Here is a 22,681-nt window from a genome sequence, read left to right on the forward strand (position 1 = left end):
CTCTCTTCCCCTCGAATCTCCAATTTCAGCGATTACACTTCCTGGCCCATCATCTAGTGATGGACAGGCTGTTGACAATCCTACCTTGGGACTTTGAAACTTTAAATTCATTTGGGTCTGTAACTAAATACTTTTTAATACTTTCATATTTTGACTGTGTTTCTTTAGAAGTGGCCGTTAGGTTTGGCCTTAGCTATTAACTTGATGGTTGCTGGTGATGATCCTAATGAGATCATTTTTGGAGCCTATCAAAGGCTGTTTTGGATGACAGGTGTAGACAAAATGAAAGAATACTTTCATTTTGTGTTATGGCAATTCCATATGGTCTTTGTGCATTGCTTTTGCAGATTTTTGCTTTTGAATTCTAGTTTTGATTGAATTCTGTCTGTTTGTTGTATAGATATACTACTTACTCCCTTAAGTGTGTTCATTGTTTGTGTCCAAACAATGGAGATGCTTGTTAGATTTTCCCGTGGGTATTCATTGGGGGAATTGTAGTTTTGTGGAGTGTATAGCTGTGCTACATCTATGAGCTTGGATATTTTTCCTGAGCTCTTCATTTTGCATAGCTGTGGTACATCTATGAACTTGGATATTTTTCCTGAGCTCTTCATTTTGCATAGCTGTGCTACGTCATGAGCTTGGATATTTTTCCTGAGCTCTTCATTTTGCATAGCTGTGCTACGTCTATGAGCTTGGATATTTTTCCTGAGCTCTTCATTTTGCATAGCTGTGCTACGTCTATTTAATAACACACCAGATTGGCCCTTGGGTTTTTAAATTTGTTGCTTAAATTTGAAAGCTGTCGTTTAAACTACCTGAGGTAATCGGATGTGTAACTTCCCATTATTCTAAGCAGTTTTAGAGTGGCGGTTTTACCCACAGCTTTGATTATGATCATGCTAATTGGTTCAGCAAGCGGTTAATGAACCGTCCATATTTTGCTATAAATACCGACGAATTTCAGAGGTTACTTCTCACTTCATAATCAATTCTCATTTCATGATGGCGAACGAAGAACAAACCTCTGACTTGCATCAAGAGCTGCAGAGTCTGAAGGCAGCCATTGATGGGCTGTCTTCAAAGATGGAGGCCATAGCAGAATCTATTTCTGTCGTGGAGAAGACGGTCCGCATGGTGCTGATAGCCAACTGGGACCAGTTGGAAGCTTTCCGAGGGCAGCCGGCCCCTCCTATTCCCTCCCCTCCAAGAGAGGGAGATAGTGTTTAGGCTGTAACTTTGTGGGTTTACCCATGAAGTTTTTTATGTAAAAAGCTGTCCACACCCTTTAGGGTGTGGATTTAATAATAAAATTTGAGTTTTATTTTTTTGCTTTCTACTTCTCTTTTCTAATCATGCGTTTAGGAGGAAAAGCAAACAACTATCCCTCGTGGGGATTTTTATTGCAGATTCGTAAGTAAAACACGTGGTCCTAAAAACATCTTTGCTACTAAAGCTTTATTGAAAACTGAAAGTCTCCTAAAAACAGAAGCGAAACTAAAAAGCAAAAATATACTTCCATTGTAAGCACCTACTTGTAGTATTTCTTGAGATGCTCTGCGTTCCATGAGTTCGGTAGTTCTTTTCCCCTTAAGGTTGCGAGCCTGTATGCACCAGCTTTGACATGGTGTAGGACCTGATAGGGGCCTTCCTGATAGGGGCCTTTCCAATTTGGGTCGAGCTTGCCCACTTTCTTCCCAGTGGGATCTACTTTCCGTAGAACTAGATCACCAGTACGAAAGCTTCTTGGCCTAACTTGTGCTTCATGGTACTTGACCATCCTCTGCTGGTAAATGGCTATTTTGGCCATTGCTGTTTCCCTTGTTTCTTCCAAGAGATCTAGCTCAGCCCTAAGATCCTCTTGGTTTTCTTGGTGGTCGATGCTTGCAGTCCTGTAGTTGAGGAGTTCCACTTCAATGGGGACTACTGCTTCTGCCCCGAATGCAAGAGAATATGGTGTTTCTCCAATTGTAGTTCGGGGTGTTGTTCGATATGCCCATAGCACATTATAAAGTTTGTCCGGCCAGGTTCCTTTGGCCTCTTGCAGCCTCTTCTTAATCCCTTTTTTGCTGGTTCGATCCGTAACTTCAACCTGCCCATTAGCTTTTTTAGAGGCATAATGCACGTGTATTCCCTTAGAAATACAGTATGCTTTAAACTAAGCATTGTCAAATTGTTTCCCCCGATCCGTAACGATTACTCGTGGCAATCCAAAACGGCTAATAGTTAACTTCCATAAGAAGTCAGTGGTAACCTCCGCTGTGATTGTGGCCAGTGCCTTAGCTTCAACCCACTTTGTGAAGTAATCCACAACTATTATAGCATACTGGACCTGGCCCACAGCCATGGGAAGCGGGCCAATCAGGTCTAACCCCCATTGGGCGAATGGCCAAGGTCCTTTCATTGGGGTTAAAACCGTAGGTGATCCATGAATGATATTTGCAAAGCATTGACATTTTTCACATTTTTGTACCATAGAGTTGCAATCCTTTTGCATGCTGGGCCAGTAGTACCCTAACCTGAGGAGTTTGTAAGCTAGCATGCGGCCACCTTGGTGATCCCCACATATTCCTTGGTGGACCTCCTCCATAGCTTGCAAAGACTCCGTTGTGGTGAGACACCTCAGGTAAGGTAATGAAAAACTCCTTCTATATAGCACATCTCCCATCATCAAGTACTTTGCAGCTCTGATCTTGAGCTGTCTGGCTTTGACCTTATCTCCTGGTAGTGTCTCATTTGTTATGTTGTCAACTATGGGACCAGTCCATGAGTCACTGTAATTGATGGCTTGAACTTGTATATCTAGGGAGACGATACTTGGCAACTCTAAGTATCTTACAGATGTATTCCGTGGAATAGCGTCCTCCTTAGCCATGGCCAGCTTTGCCAAATAATCTGTTTCATTGTTTTCCTCCCTTGGGATTCTGACAATATTGAAGCCTTGCAATTTCGCAACTTGAGCCTTTACTTTATCCACATACCTTTGCATGATCTCTTCCTTGACGGTGTATTCCCCGAGGACTTGTCCCACAACCAGTTGTGAATCGCTTTTGGTCAGCACATGGCTAGCTCCAACGGTACTTGCCAACTCTAATCCAACCACTAGGGCTTCGTATTTGGCTTCATTATTGGTTGTTTTGAACTCAAACCTAAGCGCGTAGCTAAGGCATTGTCCTTTCGGGGATGTTAGAATTAAGCCTGCTCCGCTTGCATCTTTAGTTGTTGATCCGTCGACCTGAGGGACCCAAGGTTTGGGTTCTTCTTTGGGGAGCCCCTCCGGCTCTGGATATGTGTATTCTGCAAGGAAATCTGCCAATACCTGTGCCTTGATGGCAATTCGAGGTTTATATTCTATATCAAATTCGCCAAGCTCTATTGACCACTGAATTAGTCGGCCTAACGTCTCCGGTGAGTGGAGAATTCTTCGAAGCGGTTGGTCCGTTAACACTTTGATTGGATGAGCTTGGAAGTATGGCCATAGCCTTCTGGCTGCTATTACCATTGCAAAGGCTATTTTTTCAACTCTGGGGTATCTTAACTCAGCTCCTCGTAGTGCCCTGCTGGTATAATATACTGGGAGTTAAGTTCCCTGCTCTTCCCGAACCAAAACCGTGCTGACGGCTTGAGGGGAGACAGCTAAGTACAGGAATAGATTCTCTCCATCTTGAGTCCTACTTAGCAATGGTGGTGATGCCAAATACTCCTTCAATTGGGTGAAAGCTATTTCCTCCGTGGTTGTCCATTCAAAGGCCTTTTTCAAAACCTTAAAGAATGTTTGACACTTGTTAGTTGCTCGTGAAATAAACCTGCTCAAAGCTGCAACTCGTCCTGTGAGCTTTTGGACCTCCTTTATATTCCACGGTGAACGCATGGCGAGTATAGCCTGAATCTTTTCTGGATTTGCCTCGATCCCTCTTTGAGACACCATGAAACCTAAGAACTTCCCTGACGAGATTCCAAAAGCACATTTTGTTGAGTTGAGCTTCATTCGGTATTTTCTGAGAACCTGGAAGGTTTCTTCTAGATCATCAACATGGTTATGTGCCTTAGCACTTTTAACCAGCATGTCATCTACATATACTTCTACATTACGTCCGATTTTTTGCTTAAACATTCTATTGACCAACCTCTGGTATGTCGCCCCTGCATTCTTAAGACCGAAGGGCATTACTTTGTAGCAATATAATCCCCTATCGGTGATAAATGAGGTTTTTTCTTGATCTCCTTCGTGCATTTGGATTTGATTATATCCTGAAAATGCATCCATAAAGCTAAGAAGCTCATGTCCGGCAGTGGAATCTACCAAAGAGTCAATTCTGGGGAGGGGAAAGCTATCCTTTGGACACGCTTTATTGAGGTCGGTGAAATCTACACACATTCTCCATTTGCCATTAGCTTTCTTCACCATGACCACGTTGGCCAACCAGTCGGGGTAAAGAACTTCACGGATGGACTCCGCTTAAATGAGCTTATCTACCTCCTTGGCTGCCGCCTCATTTCGTTCTGGAGCAATGGCTCTTTTCTTCTGCTTAACTGGACGTACAGTGGGGTCAACATTCAGCTTGTGAGATATGACCCTTGGGTCAATTCCGGGGATGTCTTCATGGGACCACGCAAAAACATCTTTATTCCTTCTTAAGAATTGCAGCAGCTCTGATTTTGCAGTCGTACTCAATCCTGTTCCAATCCTTACTGTCTTTCTTGATTGCCATGGCTCCAGGAGTTCTTCTATAAGCTCTTCCACGGGTTCTCCATGTTGGAGTTTCTCTTCATCTCGAGTGTCGAGACTCTCTATATTCATGGTAATGTTAGCTCCTCTGAGTGAAGTAACGTAGCATTCCCGTGCTGCTTTCTGATCTCCTCTGATACAGGCAACTCCTTCTGATGTTGGGAATTTTATCATCAAATGGTAAGTGGAGATTATTGCCCCAATCTTGTTCAAAGTCATCCTTCCTATGATTGCATTATATGCTAAGGGACAGTCGACTACTATGAAATCAATCATACGCGTAATCTGACTTTTCTCCTCTCCCATAGTAATTGGTAGTGCTATCTGACCAGCTGGGTAAACAGGCATACCTGCAAATCCAACTAGTGGTGACGCCATAGGCCTTAGCCTTTCTCGTCCGACCTTTAACTGGTCATATGCATGAAGGTAGAGTATATCGGCTGAACTTCCGCTGTTGATCAATACTCTTCGTGTGAGTAGTTTGCTATGACAATGGTTATGACCAGAGGGTCATCATGGGGGATCTGGATCCCTTTGAGATCTTCTTCTGAGAAAATTATGGGTATCTCCTCTTTTTTCTGGATCTTACTTGGGCGGTCAATTGTGTTGACCTCCAAATATTCCTCCATTCGCAATTTTCTTAGGTGGGCCTCTCTTGCATGGCTGGACTCTCCACCTCCGACAAATCCCCCATGGATGACCTTGATCTCTCCAATGGGGCCGGACCGGGGTGCAGCACCGTCCCTTCGCTCTTTGCTTGTATCTTCCTTTCTGGGTTGCTTCTGGTGTTTCTTTGTTACGAAACGCTGAAGTCCCCCTCTTTGAATTAGATCCTCGATCTGTTGTTTCAAGTCAATGCAATCATCTGTATTATGTCCGTGGTCTCTGTGAAACCTACAGTATTTATCCTTAGCTCTCCTGCTAGGATCGGATCTCAGCTTTCCTAGCCACTTGAGGTCTGGATCGTCTTGTAGATTGCTGAGGATTTGCTCTGCCGTGGCTATGAGCGGAGTAAACTGTTTGTATTTTCCTTGAGGAGGTCTTCCAGCCGATCCTCTCTTTGGGGATAATCTTGAGTCCACTTTTTTATTCCTAGGTTCTCCCCCTGTTTTGCGGACAGTTTCTCTCCTTCTTTTGTCTGTTAGGGAGAATTCGCCAATCTGTGATGGTCCTGCTTGGGGATCGAAACCATCACGTGTACGTCTTGCATAGACAGCCTCTTCTGCGTTCATGTGCTTCTGAGCTCTGAGCATGAGCTCTGCCATGGTTTTTGGTGGCTCTTGAGACACGAGATATAGGAATTGCCCTGAATACAACCCAGCAATATACGCAGTTATGCTCACGTTGTCGTCAGCTTCATCTATTTGGACCACCTCTTTATTAAACCTTGTGGTGTATTCTCTTAATGATTCCCATTTTCCTTGTTTCACCGTCAGGAGATGCGTTGCTAGTTTGCCGTAGCGTTGACCAGCAATGAAGTAACTTACAAAGCTTGTGCTAAGCTCTTTGAAGCTACGTATACTTCCTGGTGGGAGCTTGTTGAACCATGCTCGGGCACTTCCCTTGAGGGTAACTGGGAATGCTCGACACATTACCTCGTTTGGCACTGCTTGTAAGTGCATCAAGGACTTATATGTCTCAAGATGATCCAACGGGTCCGTAGAACCATTGAATGTTTCCAATTGGGGCATCTTAAATTTCCTTGGAAGAGGGCGTCTCATAACTTCAGGTGTGAAAGGTGAATCCGTGTTTTGCACCAACTCCTCTACCGTGGTAGGGGTTTGTGCTTTGACATGCTTCATTTAGCCTTCGATCTGGTTTTGCATCTTGAGTATCATCCCTTGCTCGTGAGACGATTTCTGTAGGGGTGGCTTACCATACTTTTTTTGGTTTTGGCTTTCCTTTTCACTGGATTCGCCTTCCTCCATGTCCTCGTCATCTTCATGGCGACTATTTTGCAATCTCGGGATACTTGACTCGGAGATTTGTTTTCGTAAGTTTGCATTTTCTTGCCTCGCAGTCTGTAACCCTTGGGTTAAGGTCTTTATCTGTTCTTGCATATGGGCGAATGCTTCTGAGGTGATCTGATTACCCTCTAAATAGGTTCGCCGCAGCAGCCTTGGCCGCTTCTGCTGCTTTTGCAGCCTTTTCGGCGGCTTTGGCTGCCTTGGCAACCTTGGCTGCAGCAGTAGTTTTAGCCGTAGCGGCAGCCTTTGAAGCATCGTCGATACCCGTTTGTTCGGGATCTGAAGCCATTGTTGTTCTGCTTGATCGGGTTTCTACCATACAAAGTTGTTCACTGTAAGGAAAAATTTGCTTCCCACAGACGGCGCCAGCTGATGATGCAACTTTGATGATAGCTCCGACCTGAACCTGTAAAACAAAGCTGATAACTCGTGTCACCGGTATGGTGACGTACCAACCACCCTCCGATGCCTAAGTCAGTAGAAACCTTGTTGTAAATGAATGCAAGTTCTCTGTGTTAGAGTTGTGTGTACCGTATATTGGTGTTCTACCATCGTATTTATAGACATTACAATCGGAGTTTGAGTCCTCGTAGGACTATACCTTGTAGGTTCCGGATCTCCTCTTTGAGGAGTGTGGAGTCCTGCCTTAGCTAGAAATTCACAGGATTCTTGCCAGGGCTAGGAATCCCATAGTCAACTATGATTATGCATATCTCTGGCATTTTGGGCTTATCTTAACCTTACCTTACCTTTTAGGATTTATCCTTCCTGCCGTGGCATCTTTACCGGATTAAGTTTATCTTTTATCTTTCATGGGATACCGTGGACGTTACGCTTCTTACGGGAGCTAGGGGCCAGAGCTGGTCCTTGGACTCCTTCTTCCTGCTTCATCTGAAAGGCGGAGCTGGAAGGTCATTGCCCCATTCTCTGTTGGCCCTCATAGGAGGTTTAGTGAAAGCTAGCTTGCACTTCCCAGGTCTGCAGGCCTGGTAGTGCTGAGCTCCTTAAGTGTATTCTACTTATCACCCAGTATTCCAAAAGTACTAAAAAGCATAGGCAGAGTCAAAAGTTATACAATTATCAAATATATCAATAATTTCTATCGAGATTACAATTACATCTTCATAAAAGAAGTTTACTAAAGATGCCAAAAGTAATCCTTTAACATTAGCTTTCAAAAGGTAGGTTACTCCATGCATGCAAGCACTCCATACTACGATTCCTGAATGGCACCTGAAAATGAAGAATTGAGCTACACTAGTCCAGTAGAAAAAAATTCAACTAAATCTACATGTGAATGAGATGATAAATGCGAAGATAGTGAATCATTCTAAATGAAAAATCATATAATAAGAAGTGAGTTTACAACCATTTTAAATCATTAGGGTACAAGGAATGATAAGTAGAAAATAATCTCCCAAAGTCAGCCCAGACTAGGAAGCCTAGCACAACATGAAGGGCCATGTAAGGGACCTAGTGACATGGAGCTTAGCTTGAAGAACTGAGCTCAGTGGACCAGCCTAAGGGCAAAGGTCATCCCAAGGTCAGCCCAAACCAAAGAGCTCGTGAGCACAGCCTTAAGGGCTCGAGCTAGAGTCCCAAAAACATGGAATCTAGCCTATAATAGCTAGCCTCTATTAAACCAGTTCAAGGACGGAGGCCAGCTCACGAACACAGCTCGTAGAAAGATACCAAGCTCAGCTCACCAGGTGAGCTCGAAAAATATGACAAACTTGCAGCCAGACTTATGTGACGCTCCATGCAAGAGGTTCGTACAGTTGAAAAGACTCAGAGAAGTCGGACTCTTATTCCCCTTCTAGAATATCCAAGGCCTTATCTCATCCCAAGAGATGAGGCTGCGAATCCCAAGGGATAACCATGAAAAACCCATGCACGAAAGGAACTCAGGGAGCACCCACAAGCCTTATCTCCTCTGAAGAGGTCAAGCCACGGTCCATAAAGGATAACTACAGAGATCCGTCCACCAATTGGACTCCTAACCTAATAAGAAGGCACAAGAGTCCAAAAGTGAAGGGACTCCTCAAACCTGATAAGGACCTAAGAAGTCCTAGGTAAGGAGGACACTTCAACCTATTTTCGTCATGTGCGGATAAGCCCAAGAGGTCCTAGCACCGTAAGGACTCTTAACTTGATAAATAGGTACAAGAGTCCAAAGGTGAAGGGACTCCTCAAACCTGATAAGGACCTAAGAAGTCCTAGGTAAGGAGGACACTCCAACCTATTTCCGTCATGTGCGGATAAGCCCAAGAGGTCCCAGCACCGTAAGGACTCTTAACCTGATAAGCAGGTACAAGAGTCCAAAGGTGAAGGGACTCCTTAAACCTGATAAGGACCTATGAAGTCCTAGGTCAGGAGGACACTCCAACCTATCTCCGTCATGTGCGGATAAGCCTAAAAGGTTCCAACACCGTAAAGACTCTTAACCTGATAAGCAGGTACAAAAGTCTAAAGGTGAAGGGACTCCTCAAACCTGATAAGGACCTATGAAGTCCTAGGTAAGGAGGACACTCCAATCTATCTCCGTCATGTGCGGATAAGCCCAAGAGGTCCCAGCACCATAAGGACTCTTAACCTGATAAGCAGGTATAAGAGTCCAAAGGTGAAGGGACTCCTCAAACCTGATAAGGACCTAAGAAGTCCTCGGTAAGGAGGACACTCCAACCTATTTCTGTCATGTGCGGATAAGCCCAAGAGGTCCCAGCACCATAAGGACTCTTAACCTGAAAAGCAGGCACAAGAGTCCAAAGGTGAAGGGACTCCTCAAACCTGATAAGAATCAGGGGATTCCTAAGGTAAGGAGGACACTCCAACACCTATCTATACCCACCACGAGCGGATGAGACTTAAGAGTCCTGGTCCCAAGGGATTCCTCCCAAAATGCCTATATAAAGATCACATCTCCACCTCACAAAGGTACGCAATGCAAAAACTACAGAACTCATACTCAGTCCATACTCTTTTCTAAAGCAGATCGACTGACTTAGGCATCGGAGGGGTGATGGCGACAGCCACGCTGATGCCCATAGCTTTTCTGTTTTGTATTGCTGGTCGTTAATCGAGCATGCTGGAAGCCGTTTCATCCGCTGAAGGACTTGATGGACGGTTGAGGTACCCCTCTTTCGGAGGTGACCAAAAACCGCTTCATCAACTGGCGCCGTCTGTGGGAAACGAAAATCATTCTCAACCCTTCACAGTGAACGGTTTCCACACTAGATACTCGATTAACGGCTTTAGAAAGTGATACTCAGTCACTTTCAAAGAGTCGCAATCCATCTCCTTCAGAAGTTTAGATGAAGGATACCTCACCATGGTGACTCGATCTAGTGTCATTTGCCGCCTAAATTAAGCTGATATTATGCAAGGAGAAATTGAACCCTTGCAAGATCGAGTGGAAGTTTTAACCCAAGGGTTAACAAACGCGACATGAATGAATGGGGAGTTAAATAAATAACTCACCAATTTGGACGAAAGCCCATGATAAGTATGGTATACCTAAGGAGGTCAGCACTACAAGAATCACAGACCTGGGGAGTAGAAACTAACCTTACCTGGACCTCTCTGTGTCATCTCATCTGAAGCAAAAGTCAGAGTATGCCTGCTTTGCTCATCAGACGAAGCTGTCATAAGGTCCAAGGACCAGCTCTGATCCATAGCTATAAAGGGAAGGATAATATTCTTAATATTATCCAAAGAATATACTTATTCCAGTAAAGATATCCCAACGGGTTAAGGAAAGACCCAAATCCTAAGGGATAAAGGATGCCATCAAACAAGATAAGCACAAAACATCCCTGATATACATAATCAGGGACGCATAAGAATTCCTAGCTAAGGCAGGACCCCTCATTCCTCAAAGAGGAAATCTGGAATCTACGAGATACAGTCCTACAAGGACTTAATATTCCTCAAAGAGATAATCCGAAATCTATGAGATACAGTCCTACAAGGACTCAATATTCCACAAAGAGGTAATCCGGAATCTACGAGATATAGTCCTACAAGGACTCAATATTCCACAAAGAGGTAATCCGAAATCTACAAGATACAGTCCTACAAGGACTCAGTATGCCTCAAAGAGGATCAGGTCGGAGCTGAAGACAAAGCTGATTCGTCAGTCCATTTGAAGAACAAAAAAGGAACGGTAATACTGATCCCGAAAAGAGGCAATCGAGTTGCATCGAGAGAGATCAAAAATCTCTCCCAAGAAGCCCTTCTATAGAGGTAAACCCAAATCGAGAAGCTGATTAAACAAGTTAAAGGGAAAGTTACCACTACCGTGGAAAAGTTAATTCGAGTCACTGACTCTTCCTTCACAGCCAAAATAATAAGGCCTCCGCTCCCAAGGGAGTTCGAGATGCTGCAGATGGCGATGTTCAATGGTTCCACGAACCCAGTGGATCATTAAGAGACGTACAAATCTCTAATACCTCTTCAGGCAATACCAAATGAGATCGTGTGCCCAGCTTCCTTTGTTACACTAAGGGGAAGCGCACACACGAAATTTCCAAGCTCACAGACGTAGCACAACTATGCAATAAAAGAAGCTTAGAAAAATTTCCAAGCTCACAGACGTAGCACAGCTATGCAATAAAATAAGCTTTGGAAAATTTTCAAGCTCGCAGACGTAGCACAACTATGCACTAAAAGAAGCTTAGGAAAATTTTCAAACTCATAGACGTAGCACAGCTATGCACTAAAAGAAGCTTAAGAAAATTTACAAGCTCACGAACGTAGCATAGCTATGCAATAAAATAAGCTTAGAAAAATTTTCAAGTTCACAGACATAGCATAGCCTTCAAAGCTCAAATACATAGCACTCCTCATGCTCGACAAAGCAAAAATGGGGCACGGCTCTCGACAGCTCCTCGCTCTAACGCCACAACGAATCCAAACGCGCACTGAATGACGACAGTCCTTAAGAGGCGATGGTAAAAGGGGCAACCAGTCATAGGGCCAATGGCCCACATGAAACAATTACACAATCTACAAGTGTTAAGCTATTTTTCCAACACCTTAACACTTGGAGGCGTAGGAAGCATGGCTAGCACAAAAAAACTTAAAGAGCTTTGGAAGCAAGCCTGAGCTCAACTGACAAAGCTTACCCAACCATAAAAGGCTTACGGAGCTTGAACAACCAATGGGTAAAGCCCAGTCCCAAGGGAATTAAATCCTGAAAAAAATTGGGCACGGCCCGCGTACCTCAACCAAAAGTCAAAAGCAACATAAGTGTTAGAAATTTAAGCATGACCAGCAAGCCTGCTCGATCACAGCTCAAGGCCCAAAAATGACCAGCAAGCCTGCTCAGTCATAGCTCAAGGCCCCAAAATTAGCCAAAGCAAAAAGTTCAGCATTGAGCAACCAAGGTCTGCTCAGAAGAACATAGTTGATAAAGCATATCTTATTCTCAATAAAGCAAGTGCAAAATTGTCACGACAATAGCAGTGAATGAGTAACTCACTTCTACGAAAACAAGAAAATTTCTAAGGAAATACACAGATAAGAGCTTAGACTCATTCAGAGAGCTGAGCATGAAAGGCAACATCGTCTAATCATCTTCGAGGATTGACATGGCGCCATCATCAGCCCAGCTATGTGGACCACCAAGTTACTCCAACAAAGGATCTTGATCGTCTAAGGTGGCTGAAACACCTCCTACGGGAGGTGACAAACATAAAATATTCTAAGGGATAACCCAGGAGAGTACCTCAATACGAGTACCCCAATTGGACAACAGAACCTAGCTCGTCAACAATCCCAAAGGATAAAGATTTAAGACTAGCTGATCTTAAGAGATAAGCTCAGCCAACACAATAACACATGACAGAAGAGCTCAACTAAAAGTCCTAAGGGACATGGTTTCCTTGAGCACAGCTTAGTTAGGCCAAGCAGACCATCATGTTCAACTTAACGCAAAAAGTTCAAGTAAAGACAGTCCTAAGGGACAGGGTTGCCCAAGGTTACAACCAATAGTTGCAATGAGGCTACATGCCAAAAAAATGACCCATGTTGCTCGCATTCGATGTGCCAGAGAAAAGCACGAAAAGTAATCACCCTCTCAAGTGTTTCCTTTTTCCTAACCTAACCAGGTCTAAAGAAATAGGAGAATACCTGAAGCTGAGTATAAACCAGACCAGCTCATCCCAAGGGACAAGCATAGCAAGCACCACGGTGCAGCTCAGCACATTAAAACCAGCTCGATCACAAGAGAGCCAGCTCGATATATGTATCTAAGGACTTAACAAGTCAATTCAAAGAAAAGATCCCACGGGATATGCTTAAAGAGTCCTATGGGATAAGCATGATAACCCAGATGCTAAGTAAGGACCTAATTCTAACAGAATTAAAAGTCCTAAAGCAAGAGGGGATGATAATGGCCAAGTATCATGGTACCTTGGTCAGATTGAGAAACCTCTGAGCAGAGGATCTCCTTCCTAGAAAAGTTGACCCACGAGGGGACAGATACGAAAAACCTAACCTCTTAAAAAGCCAGCCAACTTAGAAAACCTCAAATAGCTTGAACCTAACAGCTCTGACAAGAGCTAAGCTCAACCTAAGGGTTGATGTATCAGCTTTGCGTAGCACAACTATGCAATAAAAGGAGCTCAGGAAATATTTCCAAGCTCACGAACGTAGCTAAGGCTATGCATCAAATTGATTATCAAAGAGTCAAAGCTTGCAAAGCTCAGACTGACATATAATTTCAAAAGTGTTGACACGTCCGCTTGATCCAGCCCCAACGTAGGCGCTGAAGGGCCTGAGCTTATGTGGGCAGCATGCCCTTTGGAAATTTTCAGATTTCCAAACGCGAGGGCCCGGAATCGAGGGAGCGCTTAGCTAGACGACAAGCGCTTGCAAAATACAGAGTCGCCACTCTGGTTTTGAAGGTCCGACACGCAAGGAACCGTATTTCGAAGCACTTGCCGCTCTAATTTGATTTGAAAAAGTTAAGGAACTAGTCCGTCATAACCATATCTGGGTTCGAGAGCCAGGTTACGAGAGGGGAAGGGTTTTAAGGCACCCCTCTCGCCCAATCCGGAGATCGGTCTTTACTTACGCATTTTGTGAAAAAGTTTACGATTTTTCTTTTACTAACCAATTTTAGCCAATTAGGGCGGGGAAACAGTTAATCGGGGATTCAAAACTATAACATCTTGCAACATGTGATCAAAGATAAAATGAATGGATGGCATGCTTGAAAGATAAACGAGATAAAACCCAACACTGTTACCGGGCATCAAAACAGTGCGTTGGCATGAATTAGGCATAGGCTGTAGCCAACTTGCATGCATGGCTCTGCCAGCATACAAGTTAACTATCGTGCGACTAACTCATACCATCGCGTGATGGTTATATCCCTCCAACAGGTTGAATTTCATCTCCTTTTGGGCTCTGGAAGGACCAGTGCACACCCATGATTCAAACCAAGCAGTTTATATATACTGGAACTAAATAATTATTACAAATAGAATGAACATAGAATAAATACAAACCCCTAAACAGTGGAGGCATTTAAACAAAGGTCATGGACCAAGCTGCCCATACAAGGGCAACCCCTGGAAACAGACAAACCATCGCGCGATGGAGTCAATACATTGCGCGAGTGTCATGACTAGATTTCCAGGAATTGCTTTGCATGCATGGGCTCTGAGACATGTTCAAGAGCAACCCAGGGGCATTCCAAAGTAACTAACTAAGCAAATTAAGCTAAGCCATGGGTTTTTATCATGCAAAGCAATGGAATTAATTCTAATCATGCTTCAACATAACTTTTTATGCTATAACAAAACAGAAAGGAACCAAAACCCTATCCCCGCGAGGACTGTCGCGCGACAGCTAGAAGCATTGGGCAATTGATTGAGTCCATCGCGCGCAGGAGGATTGGTGTACGATTCTTGTAACTCTGCTGACCTTAGAGCCAGAACTGGTATTGATTACCAGTCTTGGCTCTACCAGCCCCCCTCTGGGATCAAAACAGTAAACAGCAAAGGAATTATACCTTTGCTTGAGTGTTTCAGAAGTGGATTGAACTAGGGGATGTGGCTTGGAAGATGAGTGTATGGAAGTGAAAATGAAGTATGAGGAGTGTTTGAGAATGGTGTTGTCTTTCTTTCTTTGATTTTTTTTTTTTTGTAACCCTTTGAAAGATGATCAATGGGGGGTATATATAGGGCAAAAGAGAGTGCTTGGTGGGTGGCAAACAAGGTGTAGAGACCAGCCAACAAGGCTGGTCTTGGTTACTTGGTAGCCAAGGCCATCCCAAAAGGTGATGGGAGTGGTTGTGAGAGTGGTGCAACCCATGCACCTGTAGAACACTGTTTAGCCGACGAAAACAGGGTTCCTCAAGATAGTGGCCCCCTGATCATCACAAAATCCGGCTAGAAAAAGGTGAAAGTGATGGGTGTTGACCATCGCGCGAGGGACTGGGTTCATTGCGCGATGGTTTTATCCACCCACGCGATGGTTAACAGTCAAGCTTTCACTTTGACCAACACCTGGCAAGTAAGGCGTCGCGTGAGGGACCCAATGGGTCGCGCGATGGTCAACCCCTAGGGTCACGACTTTAACTTAGGGTTTCAGGGTTCACGATGGATTTTGCTTACTCCAAGCTCAAGCCATTCCATTCTCAATACTATTTTTGATCTGATTCATCATCGGGGAAACAAGAAACCGAAAAAGAAAGTAAATCAATTGGGAAACCAGATTGGGGTGTCTACAGTCTACAGCTTACGGAGCTCAAGCTAAAAACCTGAGAGTGTAGCCTACAAGCCTCCTCAGCCTAGACCAAAAGAGCTCTGGACTAATAAACCTGAGTTCAATTACTAACTCGATACCTCTAAGGCCAGCCAAGGACGCCTAGTGGACTTACAAACCTGGGTTGAAATAAAATCTCGGAAAGGTGCTGAGTTAGCTAAAGCGCACAGCTGCTCAGTATGTGAAGACCTGGACTCAGCCATTGACCCAATAAATCTAAAAGATCATGGGCCAGCTAAGGACACCCTGAAAAATGAAGACTATGGGAAACCTCATGCTAAAGGCATGAGATGTAGTTCCAGGTCACAAGCTAAAGGCATGAGATGAGCTTCGAAATAAACCTCATGCTAAGGCATGAGCAAACCTCATGCTAAATGCATGAGGTGTTGTTCCAAGTCTCATGCTAAGGCGTGAGCAAACCTCATGCTAAAGGCATAAGGTGCTATTCCAAGTCTCATGCTAAGTCGTGAGCAAACTTTATGCTAAAGGCATAAGGCGTGAGCAAACCTCGTGCTAAAGGCATAGGGTGCTATTCCAAGTCTCATGCTAAGGCGTGAGCAAACCTTATGCTAAAGGCATAAGGCATGAGCAAACCTCGTGCTAAAAGCATAAGGTACTATTCCAAGTCCCATGCTAAGGCATGAGCAAACTTCATGCAAAGGCGTAGAATAACCACACTAAGCCAAGCATTGACGCTCAGCAATTCTGAGGCCGCTCACTGTTCCAGGGCTTATCAAATGAGCCTTGAAGAGTCAGAGCTCAAAGAGCTCCAGAATATAATATTCAAAAAGTGGCCCATAAGCCGCTCGCACCATTGCTTATTAAAAGCATTAAAGAGTCCCAAGAGGCTAAAAGTCCAAGGGACGTGGCCAACAGGCCCACTCGGCCAAAGCTCGAAAAGCTTTGAAAAGCAAGTCCGAGGGAAGTGGCTTACAAGCCCACTCGGCCGAAAAGCTATTGAGGTGCCAAACTCTAAGGCAAAATATCAACACAAGATTAGTCCTAAGAGGACACAAACTCACAAGTACCAGGTTGTTTTTCAACAACTCCACGCTCAAAGGATTGGGGGAGTACCTAAAATAAATTAGTACCTTCACATCTGAGCTATTCCAAGGTATTCCTAAGGGAACTAGCAAAGGATAGAGCTAATGTAAAGCTCTAGAGCAAGAGCAGGCTTTACTAAAGCTTACCTCGAACATCAAAAATATATATATTTCTTTGCTCTGCCACAAGCATTGCTGCTTAGCAATGCTAAAGGCAGACACCCCCTAGGTTAAAACAACTACTATAGATGGGTGTAGATTGAAGTAAAGGGGTGCGCTCTGTTCATTCCCTTGAACATTCTCATCGGTTTGCTATTCAGCAAGGCTGGCCAGCAAAGCTGTTCAATGAGGTCAAACACGACAACGTAATCATAGGACTAAGGGTCCATAAAATTCCCCTGAAACAAGCAATGGCTATGTACATCGCAACCTAATGAAAATCACACATGATACATAGGATAGGCCGGCATGGTCGTTGATTCCAGAGCAAATAGTGTTTCCAAATCTTCACTTATGTTCTTACTCCGAAATAGGGGAGTAGCTGATAAGTAGGAAATAACCTCCCAAGGTCAGCCCAGACCAGGAAGCCTAGCACAACATGAAGGGCCATGTAGGGGACCTAGTGACATGGAGCTTAGTTTGAAGAATTGAGCTCAGTGGACCAGCCTAAGGGCAAAGGTCATCCTAAGGTCAGCCCAAACCAAAGAGCTCGTGAGCACAGCCTTAAGGGCTCGAGCTAGAGTCCTAAGAACATGGAATCTAGCCTATAATAGCTAGCCTCTATTAAACCAGTCCAAGGACGGAGGCCAGCTCATGAAAATAGCTCATAGAAAGATACCAAGCTCAGCTCACCAGGTGAGCTCGAAAAATATGACAAACCTGCAGCCAGACTTATGAGATGCTCCATGCAAGAGGTTCGTACAGTCGAAAAGACTCAGAGAAGTCGGACTCTTATTCCCCTTCTAGAATATCCAAGGCCTTATCTCATCCCAAGATATGAGGCTGCGAATCCCAAGGGATAACCGTGCGAAACCCATGCACGAATGGAACTCAGGGAGCAGCCACAAGCCTTATCTCCTCTGAAGAGGTCAAGCCACGGTCCATAAAGGATAACTACAGAGATCCGTCCACCAATTGGACTCCTAACCTGATAAGCAGGCACAAGAGTCCAAAAGTGAAGGGACTCCTCAAACCTGATAAGGACCTAAAAAGTCCTAGGTAAGGAGGACACTCCAACCTATTTTCATCATGTGCGGATAAGCTCAAGAGGTCCCAGCACCATAAGGACTCTTAACTTGATAAGTAGGTACAAGAGTCCAAAGGTGAATGGACTCCTCAAACCTGATAAGGACCTAAGAAGTCCTAGGTAAAGAGGACACTCCAACCTATTTCCGTCATGTGCGGAGAAGCCCAAGAGGTCCTAGCACCAATTGGACTCTTAACCTGATAAGCAGGTACAAGAGTCCAAAGGTGAAGGGACTCCTCAAACCTGATAAAGACCTAAGAAGTCCTAGCTAAGGAGGACACTCCAACCTATTTCTGTCATGTGCGGATAAGCCCAAGAGGTCCCAGCACCTTAAGGACTCTTAACCTGATAAGCAGGCATAAGAGCCCAAAGGTGAAGGGACTCCTTAAACCTGATAAGAATCAGGGGATTCCTAAGGTAAGGAGGACATTCCAACACCTATCTATACCCGCCACGAGCGGATGAGACTTAAGAGTCCCGGTCCCAAGGGATTCCTCCCAAAATGCCTATATAAAGATCACATATCCACCTCACAAAGGTACGCAATGCAAAAACTACAGAACTCATACTCAGTCCATACTCTCTTCTAAAGCAGATCGACTGACTTAGGCATCGGAAGGGTGATGGCGACAGCCACGCCGGTGGCCATAGCTTTTCTGTTTTGTATTGCAGGTCGTTAATCGAGCATGCAGGAAGCCGTTTCATCCACTGAAGGACTAGATGGACGGTTGAGGTACCCCTCTTCCTGAGGTGACCAAAAACCGCTTCATCAAGGAATTAACACACAAGTATAAATTTAGAAACAACACATACCCAACACGATTTACTAGAATTAAAGTACTCTCACACACACCTCCCACTATATTTTCACCTCTTGTGTTACAGTAAACTCCATCCCTTGCGACTCTGTACTTTCACTCCTTGCGTTATAGTTTAATTATCCCCATTTGGGTTTCTGTATTTCCATCCATTACGTTACAGCAAACCCCACACTTATACTTCTCAACAACATCCACAATATCATCATAATCGACACCGAAACCATTTATTTATTTCACTCATCCCAACATTAACTAACACGTCAATAAACAACTCGTGGATCACAACAATCAAAGAGGAAAATACAACTTTTAAAAAAAAAATGATCCTCAAGCCCTAAGGTGTTCAACCCAATCCAAGAAAAGTAATCAAACACTAACATCACACGAAAATCATCACATACCATGAAGAGAAAGAGAGATATCCCTACCAAAGTGGATTTTGAGCAAAACCTATGTATACCAAGTATTACAAGCTTGAATCTACCAAGAACAAGCTCCTTCTAAGCTTTGCTACAAAATCTAGAGTGGATATAACCCAACAACAAGATAAACAAATGTGGATCAACAAGTAATTGAGAGGAGAGAAAGAAAAACGTGATTTAGAGTCAAGGAGTGAAAGCAAGAACATAAAACTTACCCCTTGTTTGCCAAACTCAAAAATCAAGTGTGTTTGAGGTGGAAAACACTTGGATCTTGAAGATTTTAGGTAGAAATCAAGGGATTTGAGTGAGATTGAAATGGGGTAGGTGAGAGGGGGTGTTTCTAGGTCAATTTTGTGGGTTTGGAAGTGAAAAATAGTAAAAGGTTCTATTTATAAAGGTTCGAATCGCATGCTAAAAATTCAAGATTTTTGCAAGTTGTACCGGTACTGGGAAAATGGTTGTATTGATACAAGTCTCAAATGTGTCAAAAACGGACACTGATCAATCTGTACAGTACCAAGAAAATGACAGTATTGTTGGTCCAAAAGCAACCCAAGAGGGGGGTGAATTGGGTGTCACAGTGACTTTCTACAATTTAAAAAAACAAAATGCAAGATAGAAACAAATCAACGCTGCAGCACAATATTTGAGTCAACTCAAACAAAACAGTAATACTATAAACAAAGTAGATGGAGCAAGCTCAAAATCTAAAACATAGCAGAAACAGATAACTAAGTAATAGATTTTTAGAGCTTCAATAAGTAGGCTAATCAACCAATTTAGCAAGCTATTCTACTCCAAGTCAGTTTTTAGTGATTTATCAATTTGCTTATGCAATATAGAAATGCAAGAACAGAAAGGAAAAGAGTAAGGGATAGAGAAAATTAACACAAGAATTTTATAGTGGTTCGGTCCGCAACTTCACGGCCTACTCTACTCCCCAAGTGTCCTACTTAGGAATTGTTGCACTATCTCCAATAGTCATTACAAACCTCTAGTTTTGCGGGTGCTAGAGAACCTTACAATGAGCGATTACTCCAAATCCACTCCCAACTAGCTAAGACTCTGGCGCTAGTTACACCTAAATCCAAATGATTTTTTCTACCTAAAAATCACTCACAAAAACAGTTTCAATCTCAGATATGGGTGTGAAATCCCTTTTACAATATGGTTCAAAGATAACACTCAAGCTAGTGTAGAATATTCAAGATGTAAGCGTAGAGATGACTGACAGATTTTTCAAGTAAGAACTCACTGCAATTTTTCTTCAGTGATGCAGTAATCCGACCTTGCTCCTGCTTTTCTTTTTAAAGTGGAAAACCCAATTGAACGTTGGAGACTTTCTCATAGCCGTTGCACACAATCAGCCACAATCTTTCCTTCTTAGATCTTTCCATCTTCATATTTACAGCAATCAATCTTCTACTTTCCATACGAGTTGATTTCCAGCCGTTAGAAATTAGGGAGAGATTTTCCTTAATTTCTCTCCTTCTTCAATTTACTTGCCTATTGGAGATAGGAATTGTGAAGAAGAGAATCCTTTCAATTGAATCTTTGATTGAGCCGAAGAACCCCTTGATTCTTTACCAGCAATTTCTTTTACCTTTCATGACTTTCACTGCCTCTCTCTTGTTTTCATTATCAGACGTTGCTCTTTTAGGTTTAGGAAAAATAATATTGTGTACCCAACACCTGATGTAGAATCTAGGGCTTTTAAGAGAATAGTAGATTTATCCTTGGCCTTAAGAGAACTTGCTCATAAGTCCTTACATTGATAATTAGTAACCAAATTAGCCCAACAATAATATACTATTCCAATGAAACCCAATTGACTAATGTAATTCCAATTAGGTTGTGTTTGTTATCATCAAAATCTAAAACCATGGGGCTAACAAGTACCGGTACAAGTTTAGAAATTTTTAGAATTTCTCCAAAGTTCACCAATTCAGCCCCCAATCATCCCCAGCACATCAACACTTATTTTCATTCTGTAAAGTTAAGTAAAGATTACATTTATAACCTCTATTTACTTTAATTTATTTAATGAAACTAAGAAAGTACCCCCCATTTGGAACTAATGGCAATGTCAAAAATTTTAAATTCCAAATGTACAAAAATCTAGATTTTCAGTTTTAGTACAAAAATGCAAAATTGCACATTTTCTCCAAAGAAAAAGGAATGAAACCCCACCTTGCCCTTCATCTATGACTATGAAAATTTACCATTTCTCTTGGAATAAATCAAAGAATAATTACCACTATTTTTAATTTCGTAAATCGATACTTTTTTGAAAAGTCATTTTTCTTATACTTAGCTAGATTTTGGAAAGACAGACAATCGGCTTAAATCCCGATCAATGCTAACACACCCACATCCCAAATGCCATTTTAACACTGAAAATCATAGCTTAACTATTTTCCGAATATCCTATACAAAACGGCACGTTAATCTGTACAACCACACTAATGAAATATACAATTAATTTGAAATACATTCCTCCACATTAACCATTAATTAAGAAAAAGAAAGGTCATCACTAGTGCTAAATTTCCCAAATAGACTTGGGTTAGTTAACTGTGTTTTGAAATAGGATTTTAGTTTTGTGTTTGATTGACGTGTGAATTTTAATGCTTCTATTTGCATAATGACTTTGTTTCTCTTGGGTTGTTCTGCAAAGAGCATTTTTTAGGTAATCATCATCTTGCAACCAAGCGTGTAAGTTTGTAGCATAATCAGTTGCTTGAATGATTTTTTAGTTAGCAAGTGGTCAATTTCATTCATTCTAAGTGCAACTTCCAAGCTAAAAAGCACTGTATTCATTGTCAAAAAGTCTGTATACATAGAGACTAGTTAAAGATACTAGAGAGTGACAGACCATATAGAGAGGTGATTGTGGATGAAGAGTTGAACTTGATCCCATATCTTCTTCTTCTTTTTTTATAAGTTCAAATTTTGTTAATCTATTTCTAATTGTATATGTACCATGTAATTTTTCTAACATTTGGGATTGTATAGTAGTTCTTTGGTCAAGAGCTCTCAAAATCTGAGAAACTTCCAAGGGAAACTAGAGAAGTCCGGTCAGCAATGAGTTTTTACAACAATAATTGCTAGCTTGTGTATTCTTTTGTTGTAAAAAAAGTATGTGGAAGTACTAGCGAAATTTGTTAACCTCATGATGTTTGAAATATGCAAATATATAAAGGAGGTGCCATAGATACCCATCGATAAGAAGGTGGGTGCCTCAAAACCGAAATGTCTTTCAGGCCATGGTAATGTGAGCTGGAAGAGCCTTGTACGGATCTAACATATTATGGAGGAACATGCTGTAGGTGCGCTTTGAGGTATGCTTTCAATGATGAAAAGACTTCTTTTATCCAAAGTTAATTTGCATAATATCTTGAGTTTGTCTAGCATAATTTTAAACTTAAACAACCTGCATATTGACGAAAAGGCCGAATCCATACTGAGAATGAAAAAATGTCATCTTGTTTTGTTGGAGCATATCATGTGTTGATTGTACAGGGAGCAAGGAAAGAAAAAGCTATTGGAGAAGTTGTCCTCAGAGGTCTTAGTGGATCTTCTAGACTTCGGTTGAAGAAATGCAAAATCTTTTGGTTGAGGGAAGCTAGACTAGCTTGGTGAATCGTTATGTAGGAAAATTTATTTGTATTTTGTAAGGAT

At 42.6% G+C, this 22,681-nt stretch overlaps 2 protein-coding genes across 2 annotated transcripts; both read right to left on the reverse strand.

Annotated features, from left to right (window-relative positions):
• Nucleotides 1-1,531: 1,531 nt before the first annotated feature.
• Nucleotides 1,532-3,502, reverse strand: LOC131302960 (uncharacterized). The gene is made up of 2 exons (XM_058329751.1): nt 2,255-3,502; nt 1,532-2,134 (listed from the first exon to the last, which is right to left on the reverse strand). The coding sequence occupies exons 1-2, from the start codon at nt 3,500-3,502 to the stop codon at nt 1,532-1,534; spliced, it is 1,851 nt and encodes a 616-aa protein (XP_058185734.1).
• A 1,685-nt stretch (nt 3,503-5,187) lies between these two features.
• Nucleotides 5,188-6,531, reverse strand: LOC131302961 (uncharacterized). The gene has a single exon (XM_058329752.1). The coding sequence runs from the start codon at nt 6,529-6,531 to the stop codon at nt 5,188-5,190; it is 1,344 nt and encodes a 447-aa protein (XP_058185735.1).
• Between the last annotated feature and the right edge of the window lie 16,150 nt (nt 6,532-22,681).

This window comes from Rhododendron vialii, chromosome 10a (genome assembly GCF_030253575.1).
Source record: "Rhododendron vialii isolate Sample 1 chromosome 10a, ASM3025357v1".
In the NCBI taxonomy this organism is placed as follows: domain Eukaryota; kingdom Viridiplantae; phylum Streptophyta; class Magnoliopsida; order Ericales; family Ericaceae; genus Rhododendron; species Rhododendron vialii.

Coding starts and splice junctions, on each gene's coding strand:
- LOC131302960 (XM_058329751.1), bottom strand. CDS start 3,502: ATGGTAATAGCAGCCAGAAGGCTATGGCCATACTTCCAAGCTCATCCA. Junction 2,135..2,254: donor TGGCCACAATCACAGCGGAG/GTTACCACTGAC, acceptor TGTATTTCTAAG/GGAATACACGTGCATTATGC.
- LOC131302961 (XM_058329752.1), bottom strand. CDS start 6,531: ATGAAGCATGTCAAAGCACAAACCCCTACCACGGTAGAGGAGTTGGTG.